This window comes from Zootoca vivipara, chromosome 3 (genome assembly GCF_963506605.1).
Source record: "Zootoca vivipara chromosome 3, rZooViv1.1, whole genome shotgun sequence".
NCBI classification, from domain to species: domain Eukaryota; kingdom Metazoa; phylum Chordata; class Lepidosauria; order Squamata; family Lacertidae; genus Zootoca; species Zootoca vivipara.
The window spans coordinates 4,283,771-4,307,671 of record NC_083278.1 but is presented as its reverse complement, the minus strand read 5'-3'; the positions used below and the strand labels follow the sequence as shown (position 1 = coordinate 4,307,671).

At 42.2% G+C, this 23,901-nt stretch overlaps 1 protein-coding gene across 2 annotated transcripts in view; it reads left to right on the top strand.

The window, feature by feature from the left end:
• PTCHD4 (patched domain containing 4) overlaps positions 1 to 15,802 on the top strand; it is a 42,245-nt gene extending 26,443 nt beyond the window's left edge. For both annotated transcript variants that reach the window (XM_035110724.2, XM_035110723.2), the window contains exon 4: positions 14,169 to 15,802. In XM_035110724.2, coding sequence (XP_034966615.1) covers positions 14,169 to 15,802 — 1,634 coding nt within the window. The remainder of the gene's footprint in view (positions 1 to 14,168) is intronic.
• The last annotated feature ends 8,099 nt before the right edge of the window (positions 15,803 to 23,901 follow it).

Below are 23,901 nucleotides of genomic sequence, written 5' to 3'. Positions count from 1 at the left end.
AAAAGGAAAGTCAAATCTCTCCAAGCCCCAAGAGGATGCCAGCCCAGGTAACAAGCAAAGTCAAGGATGTTCTTAGGAGGCAAGAAGGCAGCTGTCAGAAAATGGAAATCTTGGCCGAGTGAGCAAAACAGAACAGAACACAAACCTTGGCAAAAGAAATGCTTGCAGACAATAAGAGATGCTAAAAATAAAATACTGAGAGTCATGTACAATGAAGCAAGTCCAAAAAAACCCCAAAAACCCCTTTAAATATTTTGGGGTTAGGACAGGGAAAGCTCTCCTGCCCAGGTAGTGATTGAAGTTGGAAATGAGTATGTAGAAGTTTATTCCCCCCTTGTGGGAGGCTCCTGAGAAACCTGGGAGTTTGGATTGCAAGCCAGGCTCAGGTGAAGTGCTGGTGCATCTCTAGCAAGGTTTAAACTCTTCAAGCGTTGCTAGGAATATAAGTAAAAAAACCTACTCCTTTTCCCTTATGGGGTACCCAAGAGCCCACATAGAGTCCTTTTGTAGGTTCTCTACTGGTAGGATAAAATAAAAGAGACCAACCAGAGAATATTGAGAAGCAAAGCAGCTAGTAAGCCTGATCTTGATTGACTCTTGCAACAGGGTGCTCCCCCACACGCAGGAGAGAGGAGGAGGACCTCGAAGAATGGTGCGCAAGCCCTTATATATCCATTTTGCAAATCCCTGCCCTGGAGCTCCAGACCACCCCTCCATGCATCATACATACATCACAGAAAAGGCGGTCTACAACAGAAATTGGAATGTTGTCCCCCCCCCCCCCCCCCGTCTGCCAGGTTATCTGATAATGCCTTATCTGATTGCCTTTCCTGGTAGCCTGGCCATTCCTTTGAGATGGTAATTACTTAATTCCTGAGACAATGAGAAGGATTTTTTCCATTTCCTCCCTCCTTGCAGAGAAATATTTGGTCAGTGTGAGAGTTAAAATGGTTTCAGGGCTGCCCTCCTGTGCTGCCTCAGACATGTGGTCCATATATCTATGTACGTGTTTGCTTGGTACATCCATGAACACTTATTATACAGTCATACCTCGGGTTAAGTACGCTTCAGGTTGAGTACTTTCAGGTTAAGTACTCCGTAAACACTTCCGGGTTCCGCCGCGATCTGCCGGGCATATGCAGAAGCGTTCTGCGCACTTTGTGCAGAGTCACCCTATTGGCGCTTCGCGCACGCGCACTATCACTGCTTGGGTTAAGTACTTTTCGGGGTGCAAATGGCACCCCGGAACCAATTAAGTACTTAACCCAAGGTACCACTGTAAATGTTAATTTTTTTCATCTACAATACTGTCTTATTTATTTTATAGTACAGTACATTGATTATTGCCTTTAATTTATGGATCAATTGTCTCATTAGACAGTAAAATTTGTGTTAAATCGCTGTTTTAGGGGGTGTTTTTCATCATCTGGAATGGATTAATCCACTGTCCATTACTTTCGATGGGACAGTTCGCTTCAGGTTAAGTACGCTTCAGGTTAAGTATGGACTTCCGGAACCAATTAAGTACTTAACCTGAGGTAAAGGTAAAGGGGACCCCTGACCATTAGGTCCAGTCGTGACCGACTCTGGGGTTGCATGCTCATCTCGCGTTATTAGCTGAGGGAGCAAGCGTACAGCTTCCAGGTCAAGTGGCCAGCATGACAAAGGCGCTTCTGGCGAACCAGAGCAGCACATGGAAACGCTGTTTACCTTCCCGCTGTAGCGGTATCTATTTATCTACTTGCACTTTGACGTGCTTTCAAACTGCTAGGTTGGCAGGAGCAGAGACCAAGCAACGGGAGCTCACCCCGTTGCAGGGATTCGAACCGCCGACCTTCTGATCGGCAAGCCCTAGGCTCTGTGGTTTAACCCACAGCGCCACCCGCGTCCCGGTTTAACCTGAGGTACCACTGTATATGTAAGACCTTAAAATTCTTATAACACTAGCAAAATGATGTTACTCTCACTTTTAAAGGTTGTAACTCTTTGTAGGCATGTTGGCTCAATTCTAATCTCTTTTCAGGACACAAGTGTTGGTGCTGACCTTTAAAGCCCTAAATGGCCTCAGTCCAGTATACCTGAACACTGGACACTGAGGTCCAGCTCAGAGGGCCTTCTGGCGGTTCCCTCGCTGCAAGAAGCCAAGTTACAGGGAACCAGGCAGAGGGCCTTCTCGGTAGTGGCACCCACCCTGTGGAATGCCCTCCCACCAGAAGTTAAAGAGAAAAACAACTACCAGACTTTTAGGAGACATCTGAAGGCAGCCCTGTTTAGGGAAGTTTTTAATGTTTAATAGATTATTGTATTTTAATGTTTTGTTGGAAGCCGCCCAGAGTGGCTGGGGAAACCCAGCCAGATAGGCAGGGTATAAATAATATATTATTATTATTATTATTATTATTATTATTATATTATTATTATTATTATTATTATTATTATTATTATTATTATTATACATTTTTGTATCTGTGTGTGTGCGTGTGTGTGTGTGTGTGTGTGTAGTATCTCCTGCAAACCTCTCCTTGCCATCTGTTCCTGTGTAGATAATTCCTGTTAAGGTGACACTGTAGAATCATAATCCGGAGTCCCTTTTTTACCTCTTTGTGTTTGCTAATCCTGTTCCTCAAACAGTCAAAACACAAATAATCTTCTAACTGATAACTAAGGCCTCACAGCTATTCCCAAAGGGAAAGCTGCAAATGTTGCATCTGGCACACAGCCCACAGGAGTTTGCTGCATTTGATGTGGAAAAGGGAAGCAGGAGGGGTGTGTGTTTGTGTGTGTGTGTGTGTGTGTGTGTGAGAGAGAGAGAGAGAGAGAAAGAGAGAGAGAACATGACCCTACTCTTCTTTTGAATGCCTAGCAATAATAATCATAATCATAATCATAAAACAGTTAGGTAAGGGGCAAAAGAAAATGAGCTCTGAGTATTCAGAATGGACCCTTCAGGCTCCACAGAAGATAGCACAGCAGTTGCAAGAGCAGCCCTAGAACTAGAGGAGTGGAGCAGGGTATACATTTCAGGCTGGAGGTGCCCCATTCAAGTCCTGAAAAGCGTTTTCAGAACCCACACTATCAGAAGACGCAGTGCATAGGCCAATAGCCCAGTTCCTTTGTGGACCCTCCAACTCTTTTGGCACACTCATACCCCTGGCAACCCACATGATTCCCCTGTTAGGCCAGTCCTTCTGGTTAGCATCCAGGTTTAGCATCCAGGTGACCTCAAAACCTCTTCTCCTCTTTCTGCCACTCACATGGCCCGGCTCTAGGTGTAGTTCTGGTGGCGCGGGGCGCCGGGGTGGCAGGAGGGGCGCTGCGCGACGAAGCTGCGCGGAAACCGTGCTGCGAGGGTGGGGGCGCCTCAGCGCCAGGGCGCCCGACCTGCTTGAGACGGTCCTGCCACTCACCATCCTTTTATACCTTGGCAGCATACCTTAAGGATGGCCTCTCCCCATACGGAGTGACCCAGACCCTGTGCTTGTTGCCCAAGGCCCTTCCCGAGGGGGGGGGGGAGTCACATGAGAAGAGAATGGGCCCGATATAAGATATAAAGGAGTTGATTACTGAAATGAATAAATCAATAAATGAGAAACTAGACTCAATGGAAGTTGAAATCAAACAAAATTCCAAAATGATTTCAGAAATGTCGGGTCAGATAAAAGAACTGAGTGGCAAGAACAAGGAATTAGATAAAGCAGTGAAAGAAGTGAACTTGAAGGTAAATAAACAGGGCGATTCGATAAAGAAGATAACTACAGAAAATAAAGAAATACAAAGAGTACAAGCAGCAGAAACAGAAGAAAGAAGAAAACTGAAGCAACAGCAAGAAGAATTGGCAGACCAGATAGCCATGCTGGAAATGAAACAAAGATCTCTGATTTTGCGCGTGAGGGGCGTGCCAGAGGCCCCAGGCGAGCAAATAGATGAAAAAATAGTAAAGGAGTTAGCAGCGTGGCTAAAGGTCAAAGAAGAGGACCTCTGGCTAGACATAGATAAAATCTTCAGAATAAGGTCGGATAGGAGGAGAGCTGATAAGATGCCAGGCGACTGCTTGATCCACATGAACTCGATGTTGTTGAAGGACAAAATTTTACAGAGGAAAAAACAAGCAAATTTGGTAATAGAAGGGAGAACAGTTTCCATTTTTAAAGAAATTCCAAAGAGACTGAGAATGAAAAGACAGAATTATAAAGTACTAACAGACGCCCTGAGTAAAGGGGGAAGCTGGTATGCTTGGGAATTCCCCGAAGGAGTAACATTCTCATTTAAAGGAAGAAGGAAGACGATAAGGTCGGCAGAAGAAGCCGAAAGTTTTGTCAAGAGAAACAAGAAAGATCTGAGGGGGGAGGAGGAGGAGGAGGAGAACAACGAAGAAGAGGGTCAAATCGAGGGATAACTGAAGGTTTAAATGTAGTGAAGGGTTTTTATAGTGTTGTTTAGTTTATCTTATTTTTCTTAACTTTTTTTTGTATTTTTCTACTTGAAAGCGTGTTTAGATAATTGAATTTAAATTTTAGTTAAACATAAACAATTATTAAGACCTATTTAGATTTGAGGGAGGAAATAGGAGGAACTAAGCAGATAAGGTAGAAGTTTGAGGGAAAATTGATATCTCCTTGGTGTTTAAAATTCTTTGCAAGTTCGTGAAATTTATTTTAGTGATTGGGAAAGTGTTATAATATTAATAAAGGAATGAATCTCAATATTATTTCCTGGAATGTGAACGGTTTAAATAATAAATTTAAACGGAATAAGATAGAGCATGTTCTGAAAAAAAGCCAATGGGATGTGATATGCCTACAAGAAGTTCATATTGCAAGAAAACATGAAAGAGTTTTGAAAAATAAAAAATTGGGGGAAGAATTTGTTTCGCTAGACCCAAAAAAGAAAAGAGGGGTAGTAACATATATTAAACAGAAAATAAAAACAGAAAAAATATTTCAGGACAAGGAAGGGAGAGTGGTCGGAACGAGACTCTATCTCCCCAATGGTAATGTCATGGTAATAAATGTCTATGCGCCAAATGGGGGGAAAATAAATTTCTTTAAGGAGTTAAATGACTGGATAGGAGAATTTGCGAATGATGAAGAAATAATCCTAGTAGGAGATTTTAATGGGATAGTGAGACCGGATATAGACAAATCAAGCAACCAGAAAAAGAACAAAGGGAGACTACCAGGTGTGTTTTTCAATATCGTGGATAATTTTGATTTAGTAGATTGTTGGAGACTAAGAAATGAAAGAGAGAGAAGGTACACCTTCTATTCAGAGTCTAAAAAATCAGCGTCGAGAATTGACATCATGTGGGTATCTAAAAATTTACTTTCTAAAGTAGTGAAAACTGAAATAATGACAAAATCTTTGTCAGACCACAACCCGGTGATGTTGAAAATAAAAGATAATTATAAGAAATTTACCAGATGGCGTCTAGATGAGAGTGTTCTAAATGACGAGAATTTTGTAAACAAAATGAAGAAAGAAATAAAAGAATTTTTCCAAATTAATGAAACAGAAGGTATGAGCTTAGAAACAGTCTGGGATGCAGGTAAGGCATTTATAAGAGGTATGTATATACAGCAGAGAAGCAAAATAAAAAAAGAAAGGGAAAAAAAATTAAATATAATTAAGGGGAAAATAGAGGAAGGAGAAAAAGAATTAGCTAAAAACCCTAAAAATGAGAAAGCAGCAATTCAAGTTAAAATCTGGCAAAATGAGTTATCAGCATTAATGGGTTATGAGTTAGAAAAGAAAATTAAATGGGCAAAACAGAGAACATTTGAAGCCGGGGGGAAAATTGGGAAATTATTGGCATGGAGGTTAAGGAAACAACAAAACGGGCAAACAATTACAAATATTAGAAACGGGGGAGAAAATTGGATTAAAAGAGAAGACATACAAAAATGCTTTGTGAAATATTACAAGAAATTATATACAGGGAGGAAGGTAGAGGAGGCGAAAATAGAAGAATATTTAAAAAATTGTAAAGTACCACAAATAAGTGAAGAAGAAAAGAGAATCTTAAATAATCCAATAACAATACAAGAGATTCATGAAAATATAGGTAAACTCAGAATAGGAAAATCACCGGGACCTGATGGTCTTTCAAATTTACATTATAAAGTATTCAGATCAGAATTAGAAGGGATGTATCAAAAATTAGTAAATAAAACATTGGAGGATGGTGTCACCCCCAAAACCTGGCAAGAGGCGTTTATAACGTTAATACCTAAAGGAGATAAAAGTAATGATCAGGTGGAAAATTTCAGGCCCATCTCTCTACTGAATTCAGATTATAAAATCTTCGCCGGAATTTTAGCAAATCGCTTGAAAGGGATTCTTAGTAGAATTATAGGAGCAGACCAGCAGGGTTTCCTACCAAAAAGGAAGATGAGCAGAAATGTGAGAATTGTATTAGATCTTATAGAGTTTCTGGATTGGAACCCTGGGAAAAAAGTAGCGTTTATATTCCTGGACGCAGAGAAAGCTTTTGATCATGTAAATTGGAACTATATGAAAAAAATGATGGTGAAAGTAGGAATAGAGGGGAAATTCTTCCAGGGTATAAACGCAATATATAAAAGGCAAGTAGCGAAATTAATTATCAACGGGGAATTATCAGATGAATTCGAAGTGTCAAGGGGGACACGCCAGGGGTGTCCACTGTCTCCTCTCCTGTTTGTGCTAACAATAGAATGCCTGTTGAAAATAATAAAGGAGGATGAGAACATTAAAGGGATCAAAGTGAAAAACAATGTGTTTAAAATTAAAGCATTCGCTGATGATGTAGTAATAATGGTAGAAGATCCAAAGGATTCAATAAAAAATCTTGAATTGGCGCTACAAAAATATGGAGAGGTGGCAGGATTAAGGATAAATTGGAAAAAAACTAAAATATTGGTCAAAAATATAAGAGGACAAGATGAAGAGGAGATAAAAGCAATAACAGAGTGGGAAATCGTGAAGAAAGTAAAGTATCTAGGAATTGAAATAACAACAAATAATATTAATTTATTCGAAAATAATTATGCAAAAATTTGGAAATCCATTAAAAAAGATTTAGAAAGATGGGGAAATTTGAAATTATCATTCTCAGCCAAAATTGCGGCAATCAAAATGTCAGTCTTACCCAAAATGTTACTTCTTTTTCAAATGCTTCCTATTATAGATAAAAAAGAGGTTTTTGAGAATTGGAGAAGGGATTTAAGTAAATTTATATGGGAGGGGAAAAAAGCTAGGATTCAATTTAGGCTACTTACTGACATTGAGGAAAGAGGGGGGTGGGGAGTCCCAGACTTAAAGATCTATTATGCCGCGGCAGGCTTGTGCTGGGTCAAGGATTGGATAAAATTGGAAGATAAAGAAATTTTGGATTTGGAAGGGTTTAGAAATTTAGCAGGCTGGCACACATATTTATTAAACGAAAAGAGAGGAAACCCCAAAGAATTCTCAGATCACGTTTTCAAAAAAGCATTATTAAAGATCTGGATGGATTATAAACACCTGTTGGAATCGAAAACGCCTTGGTGGACATCACCTTTAGAGATGACGGCCGTATGTAGTAGAATTTATGACAAAAGATGGCTAACCTATCAAGAATTATTGATTAAGGAAAATGGGAAATTAATATTGAAACCGTACTATGAGATTAAGGATAAGTGTTCGAGTTGGCTGCAATACCATCAGATGCAGAGTCTTTTAAACAAGCACAGGGAAATTGGTTTTATAGATAACAAATCTAAATTACAGGAGATCTTGTTAGATAATGAAAGTAAACTATTAGCAAAATTATACAGCCACTTGTTAGAGTGGGAATTGAAAGATGAAGAAGTCAAATGTACAATGATAAGGTGGGCACAAGATTTAGGAAGACCGATATTCAGAAAGCAATGGGATAATTTGTGGAGGGAAGGCATGAAATTTACAGCTTGTTCAAATATAAAAGAGAACATGATGAAGATAATATACAGGTGGCATCTCACACCGGAAAAGATAGCAAAAATTTATAAAACTAACTCGAAAGAATGTTGGAAATGCAAAAAGAAATTAGGAAATTATTACCATTGCTGGTGGCTGTGTGATAAAATACATGAATTCTGGAACAATGTGTATGAAAAATTAAAAAAGATGCTTAAGTTTACATTTGAGAAAAAACCAGAGATAATGTTATTGAGTATGGTGCCAGATAATTTCCCTAACGATAGGAAAAATATATTATTATATGCATGTGCTGCAGCTCGCCTTCTCATAGCAAAGAACTGGAAAGGAGAGAAAGTACCAACAATTGGTGAATGGCAAGTAAAATTAGTGGAATTCATGAACTTAGCAAAGATGACAGCAGCAATTAGAGATATCCCGATACAGAAAAGTAAAGCAGAATGGAAATATGTTGAAGAGTATCTTAAAAAAGAGAAAATAAACACAAGTTTGGTGATATGCTTTGAGTAAAATACATATAGGATGAATAACAAATGGGTAATTAATGGAGGAAATGTTAAATTGGTAGATAATGCGGGGATAGAGATAAAGCAGGACAAGGTAGAACTGATAAAGGGAAGCAATGTTCAAACAATAGGAAATATGTTTTTGTTTTTTTTTCCCTTTTTTCTTTTTCTTTTTTAATCTGTATTATATTTCTATGTTTATGTAAGTGTTGTTTTTTTACCTGGTATGTATATGTATGTGTGTATGCACACATATTACATATGCACGGGAGTATATATATATGCTATACTCCTTTTTTTCTTCTTTTTCTTCTTCTTTTTTTTCTTTTTTTTTCTTTTTTTTTTTTCTCTTTTTTCTCTTCTACTTCTTTTTCTACCTCATTGATTTATGCTTTATGATTTTGTTATGTAACTTTGATATATAATTTATGATTTATGGTATATGTTTTATGTTCTCGTTTGTAATTATAAAATACGAAATAAAGGTTTGTTTAAAATTTAAAAAAAAAAAAAAAAAAAAAAAAAAGAGAAGAGAATGGGCCCGTCTGTAAAATGCTCTCCCTAGAGAGGCTCGCTTGGCGCCTTCATTACATGTCTTTAGGCACCAGATGAAAACATTCCTCTTTACCCAGATCTTCGGTTGTTAAACAACTGGTGGCCTTTTAAAAGGGGGGGGGGCTGTTATGATTTTTTTCTGCGATTGTTTCATCATCATCATCATAGGTCATAGCACCCACCCCACTTGGAAGCTCTGGGGTGCCTGCCAGCTTGGCCCTAAACTCATCAAGCCAAGCCCAGCCCAGCCCAGCCCACCCCACGGCCTGGTGTTTCCAGCTTGTTCTATTCAATGGCTTTATTGAACAGCCTCTGAGATGGAGGTAATCCTGAAAGGAAAAGAGCTCATAAAAAGCTATTCATGATGCTTTATTATTGGGTAACTGCAGATATTTCTCATTTACATTAATACGCTTTTGTCTTAATGTATTGCAGATGAGAATTGGTAGCATTTTTAAAATAATCTTGTGTTTTATTGAGGAGATGCTGTAAATTTAGTTTTAATCATGATTAAATCAGGAACACCCTAAATCAATATAATCCAATTTGCAAAGCTCAAGGATACAGATAGAGTCTACTCCACATGCACTTTGCATTTGAGAGTGTTTGAAAGCTACTTTCTTTTCTAAAATATCTCTCAATAATATTGTAGCCCCTGACCAGCATGAAAGAATTAATGAATTCTTCAAGAGCTCATCAAATGTGAAGGATTTTTTTTAAAAAAAATGTTGTAACAAAGGAGAGCCTTTACAGTAGAATAACAGATCCACTATAGTCCTCAAAGCCAACTTCCTCCAGAACTAATTAAGTGGATCTAAGCCAGAGAAGATGGTCAGGGCCAATGAATTTTGCAGTTTAGCATAATGCTGTAAGTTTAGGGCACTTCATTTTTGGTAGACTTACTCTGAATTTTCACAAGATGAATCGTAATCCTTATTTCTTTTGCACCAATCCTTCCTTTTTTGTTGAGAACCTGCTTTGCCTAATAAATTTCCTGTTTGCCTTGAGGGTACAAACAACAAATGTTCTGAGGTTCTTTAATTGTTTAAATTATGTGTTTTCCTCTGCATAGAATTCCTGTTTGGGAACTCCTTAGTGCATCAGGCGGGGGCTAGAAGAAGAAGCAGCTTCCTTCGGCACAATTCAACTCAAGGGAAAAGATGCTCCATTTATAGTTGTTGTTTTCCTTTCTTTCCAAGGAGGCAGTCTGTATTCAGAGTACTTCCTCCAGCACTTTGTATACAAACGATTCCTGCAGAGGAGAAACTGCTCTACTTTTGTGAGCATCTCTTAATCTGCTTCCTGTATGGACAATCAAATGATCGCTGGTTGCATGGAGCCTCTTCTTTGAACTTCGACAGGTCATAGAATCATAGAATCATAGAGTTGGAAGAGACCTGAGATGGTATGTTGGATGTTGTTGGGGCCAGTAATGGTGTTGTCCTGGTGTATGTGGCAGCAAAGTTGGCATCTGGGTTTATTGCAGGCTCTGGTACCAGTGTCCACATGGAATAAACCCAGATGCCAACTTTGCTGCCACATACACCCGGACAACATCTCAGGACTATTTAATTGCTCATCTTCTAACATTGTGTATGCCATCAAATGCCAACAGTGCCCTTCAGCTCTCTATATTGGACAAACAGGCCAAACCCTACGCCAAAGGATAAATGGACATAAATCTGACATCAGGAATCACAAGACAGAGAAACCAGTAGGGGAACACTTCAATCTCCCAGGACATTCTATACAAGATCTCAAAGCAGCTGTTTTATTACAGAAAATTTTCAGAAACAGACTGGAAAGAGAAGTTGCTGAATTGCAACTCATTAGCAAGCTTAAACCATGGAGCCACCTGGAATGAACAGAGACATAGGATTCTTATCTCATTATACATGATCAAGCTTTCCTTAGCACCTCAGCCCTTGCTCCCCCCCCCGCAAGACCAATTGCAGTCATTAACAGTCGTTAACAGTCATCAACAGGTTTACCACTCCTATCAGCCCATCACCCATTCCCATCACCCCCACCCCCCACCCTCTGAATATACATAAGGGTCTAGTGACTTCTGTTTCAGTGTATCTGAAGAAGTGTGCATGCACACGAAAGCTCATACCAAAATAAAAACTTAGTTGGTCTTTAAGGTGCTACTAAAGGATTTTTTTTATTCTGAATGAAAGTTAATAATGATGTTATGCACGTTTCATATTGCTCTTCTCCTTGACACCTGCAATTAATAATATCTTTCTGCTATATTTTTAGCGCTAAGAATATAATGAAAGGACGTCATAAGAGCCTTCTTGGATTTGACCAAAGGCCCATCATGCACAAGGGTGTTCTTTTCACAGTGGGAAGCCCACAAGCCAAACCTCTGAGCCACAACGCAATTCCTGCTTAGGGTTCCCAGTCAATGGTGTTCAGTCCCCCCTCAGCCCGGTAGCTCACTGTGTGGCCCAAGGCCAGTCACTGCCTCTTAGCCTAGGCCGCCTCACACTGTTGTAGTGAGGATAAAATGGGGATGTGGAGCCCTTTGAGCCCCTTGGAGGAAACCAATCAATCAGCATCATGACTAGCAGCTGTAGATAGCTTTGTCCTCAAGGAATTTGTCTAGTCCTCTTTGAAGGCCATCCAGGTTGGTGGTCACCCCTAAATCTTAAGTAGTTGAACTATGAGCTTTGAGAAGAAGGAGTTGTATCTGCTACCTGCATCTGGCTCTTGACGTCCCTTTCCTCCCCTCCACCCCCCCCCCTGCAGTTTGGCTGCAAAGCCTTTCTTGAGCCTAATAACAGAGCGGGGGCTGGGCTGAGGGATTTCACTCTTCAGGAAAAGTGCATCAGAGGAAGGCAATGTTACCCTCTAGCAAGGTTGTTGCAGCCTCAGACATCCATCACTCTTTTGCTTCTGGACACAGTGGGATGTTGGCTCTCCAAGGAGATGCCATTTATAAACACAGCAGTTTTTGTGTGATCAATCATTAGGTGACCATTTTTGCTGTCTCATGAGATGGCCTAGATCAGGCATCCCCAAACTTCGGCCCTCCGGATGTTTTGGACTACAATTCCCATCATCCCTGACCACTGGTCCTGTTAGCTAGGGATCATGGGAGTTGTAGCCCAAAACATCTGGAGGGCCACAGTTTGGGGATGCCTGGCCTAGACTCTTGCATGAAGGGCCACAGGAGTGTACCTTGCAGCAATACCTCCACTGCCCTGCCTCCTGCCAGGTGGCACAATGGGTCGTGCATCTGGCTGTGAACCAGAAGGTTGGTGGTTTGAGCCTCCCTAGGGACAGCTTGCAGGGGGTTGGACTAGATGGCCCTTGGGATCCCTTCCAATCAATCAATCAATTGAAAAGCCAGTCAAGGAGGCTGGGCTAGGCATGCAGAATTTGCAGGTGCTTTATAGGTTGAAAAGTAACAGCCTTCTCTTAGGCACATAACCAATCGCTTTGTTTGTACCCACTCCTCTCATTCCTTCTTTTTGGCAAGTATAACGCACAGCCTCCTTTTCATTTCCTGCTGTTCTCCTGCTGCGCCTGTTGGCCTGGCAAAAAGTTAATTAGTCCACCTCCCCGGGCACAATGGGAACTGCATTTAGACAGAAAGCAGGAAAACGGAATGCTGCAGGCTTGGGCCTCCTGCCCTATTCCTGTAGACATCAAGAGCAAAGCTCCTTTGACAAAAGATTGCAGCCCTCTGTGTGTAGCAGCACAGAGATGGCCAGTAGCTTAAAATACAGTTTCACATGTTCCTTGGTAAATACAGTGGTACTTCGGGTTAAGAACTTCATTCGTTCCAGAGGTCCGTTCTTAACCTGAAACTGTTCTTAACCTGAAGCACCACTTTAGCTAATGGGGCCTCCTGCTGCCGCTGCGCCGCTGCTGCGCGATTTCTGTTCTCATCCTGAGAAAAAGTTCTTAACCCGAGGTACTATTTCTGGGTTAGCGGAGTCTGTAACCTGAAGCGTCTGTAACGTGAGGTACCACTGTAGACTAGAAATATTTAGTTCTTTGATAGTCATCAAACAGTCTACTTTGCTGTGCCTTGTGCAAGTTCTGTTTAAAATAGTTTGCTTTTATTTGTTTTATTTCATGTTTTAATTCAGAGTTATTGCCTGATGTTTCCTTTCTGATTTTTAGAGGGAAGGGGCGGAGAGCTCAAATACAACATTTAAATTATACAATATTTATATTTTTAGTATAAAAGCCAACATTTAGGGAAGTATTATTTTGGCCAGTAAGTTGACCACTTTAAATTCCTCAGCCAATACATTTAATTTTTTTAAAAAAATAAAGCATTGATTATATTTCCCCCCAACATCCAGTCCTTTCCTACCTTTCAACATTATTTTTTTTTTTGCATGAGTTCTTATAGGCTAATCTACTTTGATTCACTTCCACATGCTAAATCACTGAAACTCTCTGCCAATATTCTATTCAAGTTGGCCCCCCTTCCCCTGCTGTTTAACATCTACACGAAACCAAAGTGGGGTCATCCAGAGTTTTGGAGTGCAGTGACAGCAATGTGTAGTTCTATTTCTCCTTTACATATGCAGGGTTTGCCGTGGATGTGCAGTCCACGGTCATGGACTGGATGAAAGCCAACTAACTGAAGCTTAATCCAGATAAAGAGTGAGACACTGTTAGTGAGTAGTTCCCTAGATCAGATGGGTGCAGAGATGGACTTTGATAATCTTTCATAATACAGCATCCTGTGTGAGTCTAAAATTTGGTGTCCCCAAACGGATCTTCTCCATTTTGCATCCTCTCTGATCAGCACCCTTGATGGGGAACCACCTGTACTGCCCTAAATCTGGTGCTGGATGGGTGGAGCCTAACCTGGTGCGGAAGGGGTTCACTGCCTCTTAAGGAGCAGCTGTGTATAGCCTGGACCCACTATTGTCACTTGAGACAAGTGGCCTCAGTGGTGGTCCTGCTATGCCCCTATCTGCACAGGGGTAGTCTAACTCCTGTTGTCTATTATGCTCTGGAGCTCAAGATTAGATTTCGGCAATGTCTTCTGCAATATAATAAATCTAAATAAAGATATTATGTGTGACATTTTGTATCAGTTATATGTAGAGATATCAAGATCATTCATAAGCACAGTTAGAGAAAGAAATGTGATAATCAATTAAAAGTAATTAATAGATGTCCCTGTTGTCATTGCTATAGGTCATGGAACAAAAGGAGTGTTTGAACTTCTGTCAGGATGGCGCCGGACCAGAGAAAGCCTGCCGTTCAAAGACAGGGTTGCCGACGCCTACTCAGATGTGATGGTCTCCTACACCATGACAAGCTCCTTGTACTTCATCGCCTTTGGCATGGGTGCTAGTCCTTTCACCAACATTGAGGCTGTGAAAGTCTTCTGCCAGAATATGTGCATCTCCATCCTGTTGAACTACTTCTACATCTTCTCCTTCTTTGGTTCCTGCCTGGTCTTTGCTGGACAGTTGGAGCAGAATCGGTACCACAGCATCTTCTGCTGTAAAATCCCCTCAGCAGAATACCTGGAAAGGAAGCCTATTTGGTTCCAAACCATGATGAGTGATGGCTACCACCACTCTTCTCACCACGAAACTGATCCATACCAGAACCACTTTATTCAACATTTCCTGCGGGAGCATTACAATGAATGGATTACTAATATCTATGTTAAGCCGTTTGTGGTGATACTGTATCTCATTTATGCTTCCTTTTCCTTTATGGGCTGCTTACAGATCAATGATGGAGCCAATATTATCAATCTTCTCTCCAGCGATTCTCCAAGTGTCTCCTATGCTGTCGTTCAACAGAAGTACTTTAGCAACTACAGCCCAGTGATAGGGTTCTATATCTACGAGCCCCTTGAGTACTGGAACAGCACCGTCCAAGATGACTTAAAGAAGCTGACTGAAGGTTTCAACACCCTGTCCTGGATTCAACAGTATTACCAATATCTGAAAGCTGGGAATATTAGTGCCACCAACAAAAGCTACTTCCATAGCATCCTGCAAAGCTCCTTTCTAAGAAAGCCAGAATTCCAGCACTTCAAAAATGACATCATTTTTTCCAAGGCTGGAAATGTTAATAGCATAGTTGCATCCCGCATGTACCTCGTGGCTAGGACTAGTGAAAGAACACAGAGAGATGTTATAGAGTTACTGGAGAAGCTGAGACCCCTGTCTCTGAAGCAGAGCATCAAGTTCATCGTGTTCAACCCCACCTTTGTTTTCATGGACCAGTACAGCCTCTCTGTAACCATGCCGGTCTTGATTTCAAGCTTTGGCATCTTACTAGTGTTGCTGCTGACCTTCTTCCTGGTTATCCATCCTCTAGGGAACTTCTGGTTAATTCTCACTGTCACCTCAATAGAGTTGGGTGTTCTCGGCTTGATGACTTTGTGGAATGTTGACATGGATTGCATTTCCACACTGTGCCTTATTTACACTTTGAATTTTTCCATGGATCACTGTGCACCCCTGCTTTACACATTTGTACTAGCAACTGAGCACACCCGAACTCAGTGTATCAAAAGCTCCCTCCAAGAACACGGAACAGCAATTTTGCAAAACGTTACTTCTTTTCTTATTGGGTTGGTCCCCCTCCTTTTCGTGCCTTCAAACTTGACCTTCACACTGTTCAAATGCTTGCTGCTCACCGGCAGTTGCACACTTCTGCACTGTTTTGTAATCTTACCTGTCTTCCTAACCTTTTTCCCACCCTCCAAAAAGCACCACAAGAAAAAGAAACGAGCCAAACGAAAGGAGCGGGAAGAGATTGAGTGCATAGAAGTCCAAGAGAATCCCGATCACGTGACAGCAGTCTGAGTCACGCAGAACTACATGGTTTTTAATTGTGAAAAGAGATGCTTCACTGAGCTGGAGGGAAAGTAGAGCAAAGATCTCCGCTGCTTGCGCTGACCCACATGAAACAAGTCTAAGGAAGTCCCAAAAAGGAGTATTTGTGGCACATGGAGGTGAAAGTGTTGTTAAATAATAACCAGAGGTGTTTTCCTCCCTTTTAATGGGAGAGGAGGAAAACAAGCCCCAAACTTCCCCTATGAACCTCTCAATTCACTGAGGGAAATGTTCAACAATACCCTATAATACAAATGGAAGTTGCTGGGTAATATCTGTTGGTGTCCCTCTGCTGCTGGAAGGCACCCCTCAGTGGAATGGGAAGAGAGGCCATCTGGGGCCATTTCCCCTCCCCTGCAGCCTTTCCTAAAACTGCTGTGTAGGGTTGTGGGGCTCTCTAGAACAGATGCAGGGGCTGGGCAAGGGGCTGAAGGGGGAGGCAGAAGAATGGACTAGAACCCCACTCTCCCACTGATTGATGTCGTTCAACAGCACAGAGACCCCACTGGGCACCACTCCATATTGCCAAGTTCCATTACCAATAATAGAAAGGGGACGAGAGTTTCAAACCAGAAAAGGTAACAAAAATAGAGGGGAAGTAGTTATGGTCATAATATGGAGCATGTTTATCTAAGTAAAACCTATGCAGTTGGAAAGTAAATGTTCAGTAAATCAAAGCCAAAGGACTTCCCTATGTGCCACCATGAAAAACTGTGCCATTTGTTCAGAGAGTAAACCTATGCTCCCCTAAAATTAAAAATACTGTATGTATTGGAGATAAATTGGCTAAGCCGGCCTTTGGCAATACTCCCAGGGCAGTTGAGACCTTCGTATGTCAACCTAAATTCTGCGCCATGGCTGCACCACCTGTAATTTTTGCAGTGCTGTCCTTTGGCTTCCTACACATTCTCTGTACCAACATTAGACCAGAATACTAATGAGGCAGATGTGTCCTCCGTCACAATAGCTCAGGCTCCAAAGACACAGCATGGAGATCACTTTGTGCCTGAATCAAAAGTATTGAGCACAGAGCAAAGGGAAGCTCCACGTGTGAAGTTCAAAGTGAAATACCATTTCCCTGCCCTGAAATATTCTCTAAACTGTGCATCTTGTGTTTCACATCTTGGCAAACTGATCAGTTGATGATGCTTTTTGCCACAAAATATAACAATAATGAGAGTTATTAAACATAAAGGCACCGGCTGCTTGGGAAATTGGTTTTTTATGCAGCATTACTATAAAATGCCTGATAGAATGTCTGAGGCAAAGCAAAGCTTTATGGCTGTTGAGAATTATAGATGAACGCAGTAAATTTGTCTCTTACTGCATGAGATTAGAGTTATACAAAAGGGTAGTCTCTGCTTTACAAAGTATACAAGCTTAGAAGTGCAAGAGAAGGAATGGAAAGAGAGTGAGCCAATAATACTCAGATAGGGCGATATTTTGCCCTGAGTTAAGCCACGTATTTCTCTCTTCCTAAAAGCATTTTAGAAAGGGTTTGCTTCCTGCATTCTTGAATGCAATCTAGCCTTGCATAAACTATGTCTTCCTGCAATATATTCCATATGTTACAATCACTGTTTAAAACAAATGTCAAAGAGAGTGTGAGGAGGGGTTTCATTCCTTTCGAAGGAGGTTCAGACAGACCACCCAGTCCTTCCATGCATGTGGCTGTGTTTGTAAGAGGGGACTGACACACCACTCAGTGGAGTCCTCCCCTCCTTCCCCAGCTGCCCCTTAAATCAGGTGGGGTGAATAAATCCTAAGCAAAATCCTGGGGATGAGGTGGACATGCTCACAATTCTCCCAATGAAAGTAATGACAAGTCCAAATATTGGCAATCCAGGGGAGAAAGCGGGCTTCCATGGTTCACGTGCAGCCACGTCCCATGTTCTTGGTTGTAGCTTCTAACTTCCATGACACCAATGCTGTAAACAGATTCTGATTAGCAAATTTGTCTGATCCAAAGCCATATTCTCTCTCTCTCTCTCTCTCTCTGTGTGTGTGTGTGTGTGTGTGTGTCATACTGAGTCAGACCATCTAATTCTTATTCTGACTGGTGGTAGCAATTTAAGGTTGCAGGCAGAGTTCCTTTTAACTGGAGATGCCGGGGATTTAATCTGGGATGTTCTACATGCAGAGAATGCATTCTAGCAAAGCACTGTTATGTATCCACTTCTAAAGTGTTGGGGATAACTATTACCCTGCTTATACATTTTCCTTCTCCATTGATTTTATTTTATGAAAAGCATATCCTAAAAACTGTAACCGCTCTCAAAATCCCCATAAATGCCATCTGCTGCCACAAGATGCTAACATTTTTCACTTATTTTCTCTGTTGTCAACATCAGCACCTGAAATATTTAAATCCAAATGGAAAAGTTTAACTCAGTGTGGAATCTGTCTGCTCATAATCTGGACATTCACCATTTGGTTGAAATATTCTCATTGGCAGGTCTTGTCTACAGCATTTGAAGACTCAAGTATTCTCATCTGGTAAATCAGCATTTTAAATTATGAGCAACACCTTTGGTCCATCAAATCTTTTGAAGCTTGATTTTGTAACAGGCTGCATTTTAAAATCTTGTCATGCCAAAATCAGGGATGGGTGGGAAGAAGATGGGCATTGCAGCATGTGTCGAGGACTCACATACTCATTCATCACATCTCTTGTCTTTCTGAACCCATTCAGATGACAACAGATGAGGTCCAAGCATGGTGAGAGGGGAAGAGAGGATACTTTGCCTGAGGCTGGCCGGGGGGGGGGGGGGGGGCTGCCTGGGGTACCTGCAGAAAAGACCGATGCTACTGATTGCCCATCTGATTGCCCTGTATCTATAGCCCTATGGAAATGATCGAAGTTATGTGTTAGAGGCATTAGGTGGCACCTCTCCTGTTCCATCCCCACCGTCAGGCCTCAGTGCCCTTCACCTGTTGGAGGTTGAAGGTGTGCGGCAAAGAACCCAGTAAACTTGTGCCGTCTTCCTGCATGATTTAGATGATTGACTCTGCGGGGTTCTTGAGCACTTGGAGGCTTCAATTGGGCCAAGTGACAAGGATGCAGCTCATGGCTAGCAAGAGCATCCCTGCTTTGCCTCTCTTTGTGCAAGGACAAGGACAATTGGACAGAGTTTATATTTCTCTATATCTTTACGGTGACACTTCCTAACAAACAGAAGTAGTGTTAGAATGTGTGTGTGTGCGCGCATGCAGATAGATAGGTAATGTGCTTGCTTGTGCAGGAAACTCTAGGAACTGTAGTTGGAAAAAGTGGTATAACTTTCCATCTCTCTCTTGTGACATAATCTGTCAAGCACTAAAAGAGATCCTTTGTTCTTCATTCATTTCCTACATTCATAGGCAGGAGGAGACTTACAAGGTATGGTAGTAGGAATGAAGGACTAGCACCATAAGAATCTGGTAGACGGAGGGCCAAACTACAAGTGGTCACACTTAAATCGTGTGAGTATATTTTACAGTTACAAATAGCAGCTTCCCAGGCAGAACAGGGTTAAGGCCATTGTGTCAGGGGGAAGGAACACAGAGCTACAACCACAGTCCCAAAGAAAATCTCCCCTGAAGCTGCTGCTTGAAATACAGTAGTAGGGATCCCACTACTACCAAAGGGTGCTTTCCTCCCAATGCAAACAGCAGCTTGGGGGGGAGAGTGTTTGCATGAGGACCATGGCATGGGAGGACTGGATTAACTCCCCTGCTACATGCCATGGCCCTAGTCATAGTTGCAACTATGGTACTGTTTGCAGAAAGGTTATCTTGCAAGTTCTAAAAATCCAGGTCTTCTCTCTCCTTCTCCCCTACCTGTTTATCTCTGTTACGGTGTTGTTGTTTTTTACTGAGCTCATAGAAATGAGCTTGAGCACTTCATGCAGAAAGAGGCAGACACTTCCTACATTGCAAATCATTCATTATACAAAGAATATGCCCGTTCTCACCTGTTTCCAGGCAGGCTCCTTCCACTGTGACTTGAAGGCAGGGGCGTAGGAAGGGGGGGTGGACCGCCCCAGATGTCATCCCAGAGGGGGGAGACAAAATCCCCCCAGGGCAGATCGCCACAGTGCCAATCACCGCCCTGAGCGGATCACCCTGCCCCAGGTGCACGGCATATGAGCTGCTCTGGGGGCGCGAGCGTCTAGCTCTGCCGCTGTTTGAAGGTGGTTTCTTTTCTTATGCCATGTGATAAAGGAACAGCAATATCCATTATGTTTTCTTTCAGCTCTTCCTTGAGGGTTTTCAAGGAAGTACAAATCAGGGATGGGGGCCTCCATCTATTTTATCAATGGACTGCTTCCACTAGTGAGTGCAGAGATGTTTTCATCCATGCTGCGTACATTTCTCAGAGAGCCACCCATCCCATCTCTGCTGCTTTGAAGGATGTCAATTTTGTAAGTACATTATGAATCATATTGGCATGGGACATCCATGAATTTTTTTGCCCAGCATCACAGATGTGTCTACATCAATATCATATCCATCTTCTGGGGAAATCGCTGTGCTTAGTCTGTTTCACAGGACTATATTTCCACTGGAATGTAGCTTCATGAAGATTTTTCTGTGTGCAGTCAACTGAAAGGTTCTGAAGAATATTTGTCCATTGCAAAATAAATAAATAAATCTTTGCAGAATGGGATGCACGGTGACTGTGTCAGTCTTCCTGGGCTGGATTGCCTACAAAATTGTGTTGCAGCACTTGCTAGTGGGCTCATCCATGCTTCAACTTGTCTGTCCTGCTGCTTCACCCCACCCCACCCCACCCCTCCCCCTGGGAAAGCAGCTCTTTAGTGCTCATGCAGAGCAATCGGCAATTGGGGTTTTCTCTGGATTGCCATTTGCTCCAATTTAGAACTAAAGAATGAATTTCCCATTGCATGGGAAAAGAGTGAGGCAAGGGGGAAACTGCTTGGTCCCCTGCTTTCTAGGCATGGGAGAAGCAGCAGTGTGGACAAAGCTCTCAGAGTTTCATATCACTGTTTCACTCAACCCAACTTGCCTTTACGGGTGCCATCTTGATAACAACCTCTCTCCCGTGATACCTTGTGCCTGCTGATGTGCTCTGATATACTGCCTGTATGCATGCTCAAGGTGTTTAGGCTTCTCTGATATGGCATAAAACCTATGCATGGGCACTAGGACTTTCTATAAGACTGCCTTCTTATCTCTGTTGGTACATAGGATCCTTTTGGATATTAACATTTTAGCAGAAACAAATAATAGCTGTTCTGCTTTACACTCTAAGTGGAATAGTAGCTCTGCTCCCATGCTTCATACACTCTGCAGCCCTGTGGACGGTCCTCCCTTCCCTTTGGCCGATCAGGATTTCCCCATCAACCATGATAGGCCAACTACTCTTGTGGAAATTGTGCAGCTAGCTGAGGTCTGAAAAATAACAGGAAGTGAGGTGTTTTCTTCAAAATGAGTGACAGAACAAAGAATGTGCCTGCCCAGGAAGCAGACATTGTGCGCAGTCAATATCCAGCCTTGAAACGTCTTTGTCTGGCTCATATTCATCCAAGTCAAGTGTATGGAGGCCATTGATTTGCAATTTATAAAGAAATGTTACAAAAACATGGGACCCCACTCCCCCCCCCCAATCAACCAAGCGGGATAGCTCAGTTGAATAGAGCATGAGACTGTTAATCTCAGGGCTGTGGGTTTGAACCCCACGTTGGGCAAAAGGATTCCTGCATTGCAGGGGGTAGGACTAGATGACCCTTGTGGTGCCTTCCAATTCTACAGTTCTATGATTCTAAGGCTAAACTAAAGTGATCAAGCATAAATGCATATCATCCCGTGTAAGGGAGAGATTGACAGCTGTTCTGAATGTCCACCTCACACCACTGCACTGCAGATGCCAAAGCATTGCAAGCAGACATCTTCAAGAAATCCCTACTGCAGCATTGGAACCCCCACATGGAACCAATTATTCCATGACTAGCAGAATTGCTGCCTCAGAAAACGTATCAATAAAGGTGCGATCCCCGCAGACTGTTCTGTTTTGCTTGCCAGATTGGCAGCTCTGCCTGTAGGGTCTGGGGGTGAGCTCCCACCTGGCTATGCAGCAACATCTGCGATGCCCTTGGAAGTGGGGGCGGAAGAGGCCCCTTTCTCATGATGCCACCTGAGGATGTGCCTGATCATCCACATGGCAAAGCAGGTGAGGACGCTCATCCACAACCAGTTTCTTGGGCTGCGTCTGCACTGCCATAGTTTCTTCTATGTGTATGTAAAATATATTTTGTATCTGTGTGTGTGAATGAATGAATGAATGAATAATTTATTACAGTCAGAGACCAGCTTTTGGAACACATTTGAGGGAATGCTCCCAAAGGACAAAACATACATAGAAAACTTTATACAACGATAAAAATTAATGTTTAAAAATGCAGTGAACGTAAAGGTACTAAAACTTTAAAATAAGCTGCCGCAGAGATCTGGCCCTGGGTCACTCGGGGGCCGGGTTTAAGGACTTTCAAACGAACTAGTTTGGCTCAGGAGAAGGTCTATGCCTGCAGACCTGTATCCGTGTGTGTATTCAACCCAGCTATCATTTTGGGCCCAAGTTGTTCCTTTCGGTATCTAAATCCTTGAACGCCATTTATTGATTCACCTGGCCCATTCTTTGGCATTCTTTCTGTGAACATGGATACATGATAACTCATGAAAAGGTTTATGTGGGAATCTGGTTTTGGTAGCCAAACAGGTTTGGGGGCTTCTTTAAAGCCAAGATGCTTTGAAAAATAACACTAGCTACTGTTACCATAGCGAATGTGCTGGCATAGGGGCAGCAATAAAAAGACCCCAAGAAACCTGGAACCAGTGCTGTTATTTCATAATGTCTTTCCCCTTCCCCAAATATACATTTTGAAACACACACACACAAACATCAAATCAGCATGAAAACATTCAGGAAATATGGAAGCTGGTGGCTAGCTAAGCAGCTTTAGTCCATGAGGCGACCCTCAAGTCAGGTCATGGCCTTTTGGGCTAGGATTGCACATTTGAGCAGTCCAGAAATCATTGCCTTGGAGTTTGTTCTACACTGTTTTCTTGCCCCCGTGAGAGCAGCACACAACCAAATTAAATTGCCTATGCAGCATCACATTCAGTGCAACCCCTATGGGCTGCGAGAAAGAAGCCCTGGCCAGGGAAAATGTCATGGAGCAGCATTAGCAGATACATTGATGAGTAGCAAGTGGTCCCTTCCTCCCTCCTGACCCCCCCCCCAAAAAGTGAACGGTTTCTTATTTGAAGAAAAGCATTTATTCCTTGCTCCCACTTCCAAAACCTGGAAGTCAAAGTCCTACTTGAAGTTAAAACTGGTTCCAGTAAGTAGCATAAGAGACAGGAGGCAGGGAGATGGTTTTCTATTTGAAGGCTGCCTTTCCAGTTTAATGTTATCAAGGACAGTAATAGCCCATCCCAATAAGTGTCAGAGCATCTGAGGGGTTCAAAGGCAATCCCCACGTAGAAGAATAGAGAATGTCAGGAGCTGCATGGGTAGACCTGGTCCCAAGCAGGAAGTGGGGAAGAAGCACATTCAAGTTGACTTACACAATGTTAGGGGCTGGAGGAAGGAGAAGCTACTCACTTCACTATTTGACGTTCCAAAATCAGGAAATGGCCTCAGAGGAGCAGGTGGCAGTGATGTGGCCCCCCAGCCCTCTGGCCCAGTTAGTTAGTCAGTTACATTCATGGGGACTGGACCCTCACAATAACTCCTACACTGAACAACAAGAAAACTCCACATTGTACGCAAAGATTGTGGAAAGTGGATTGCTAAATTTAGGTTCCTAAAAAATTCATTTAAGGCTGAATTATTTAGGCGTAGAAATGTGACCTGAATTTCAGAAGTGTTCAGCATCCTGCAGGTCTTTCTGACTATTTACACATTGCTTGAGTAGATATATATATATGGAGGGGGAAATAGGATGAGGGAAGTTAAGCAGAGAGAGACAGAGGCAGAGACCGAGACAGAGAGTGACAGCTTCCTCCATTCTTCTGACCAACAGCTCCCATCAGCTTCTGTACAAGGGAGGTGGAATCTCTTGAGG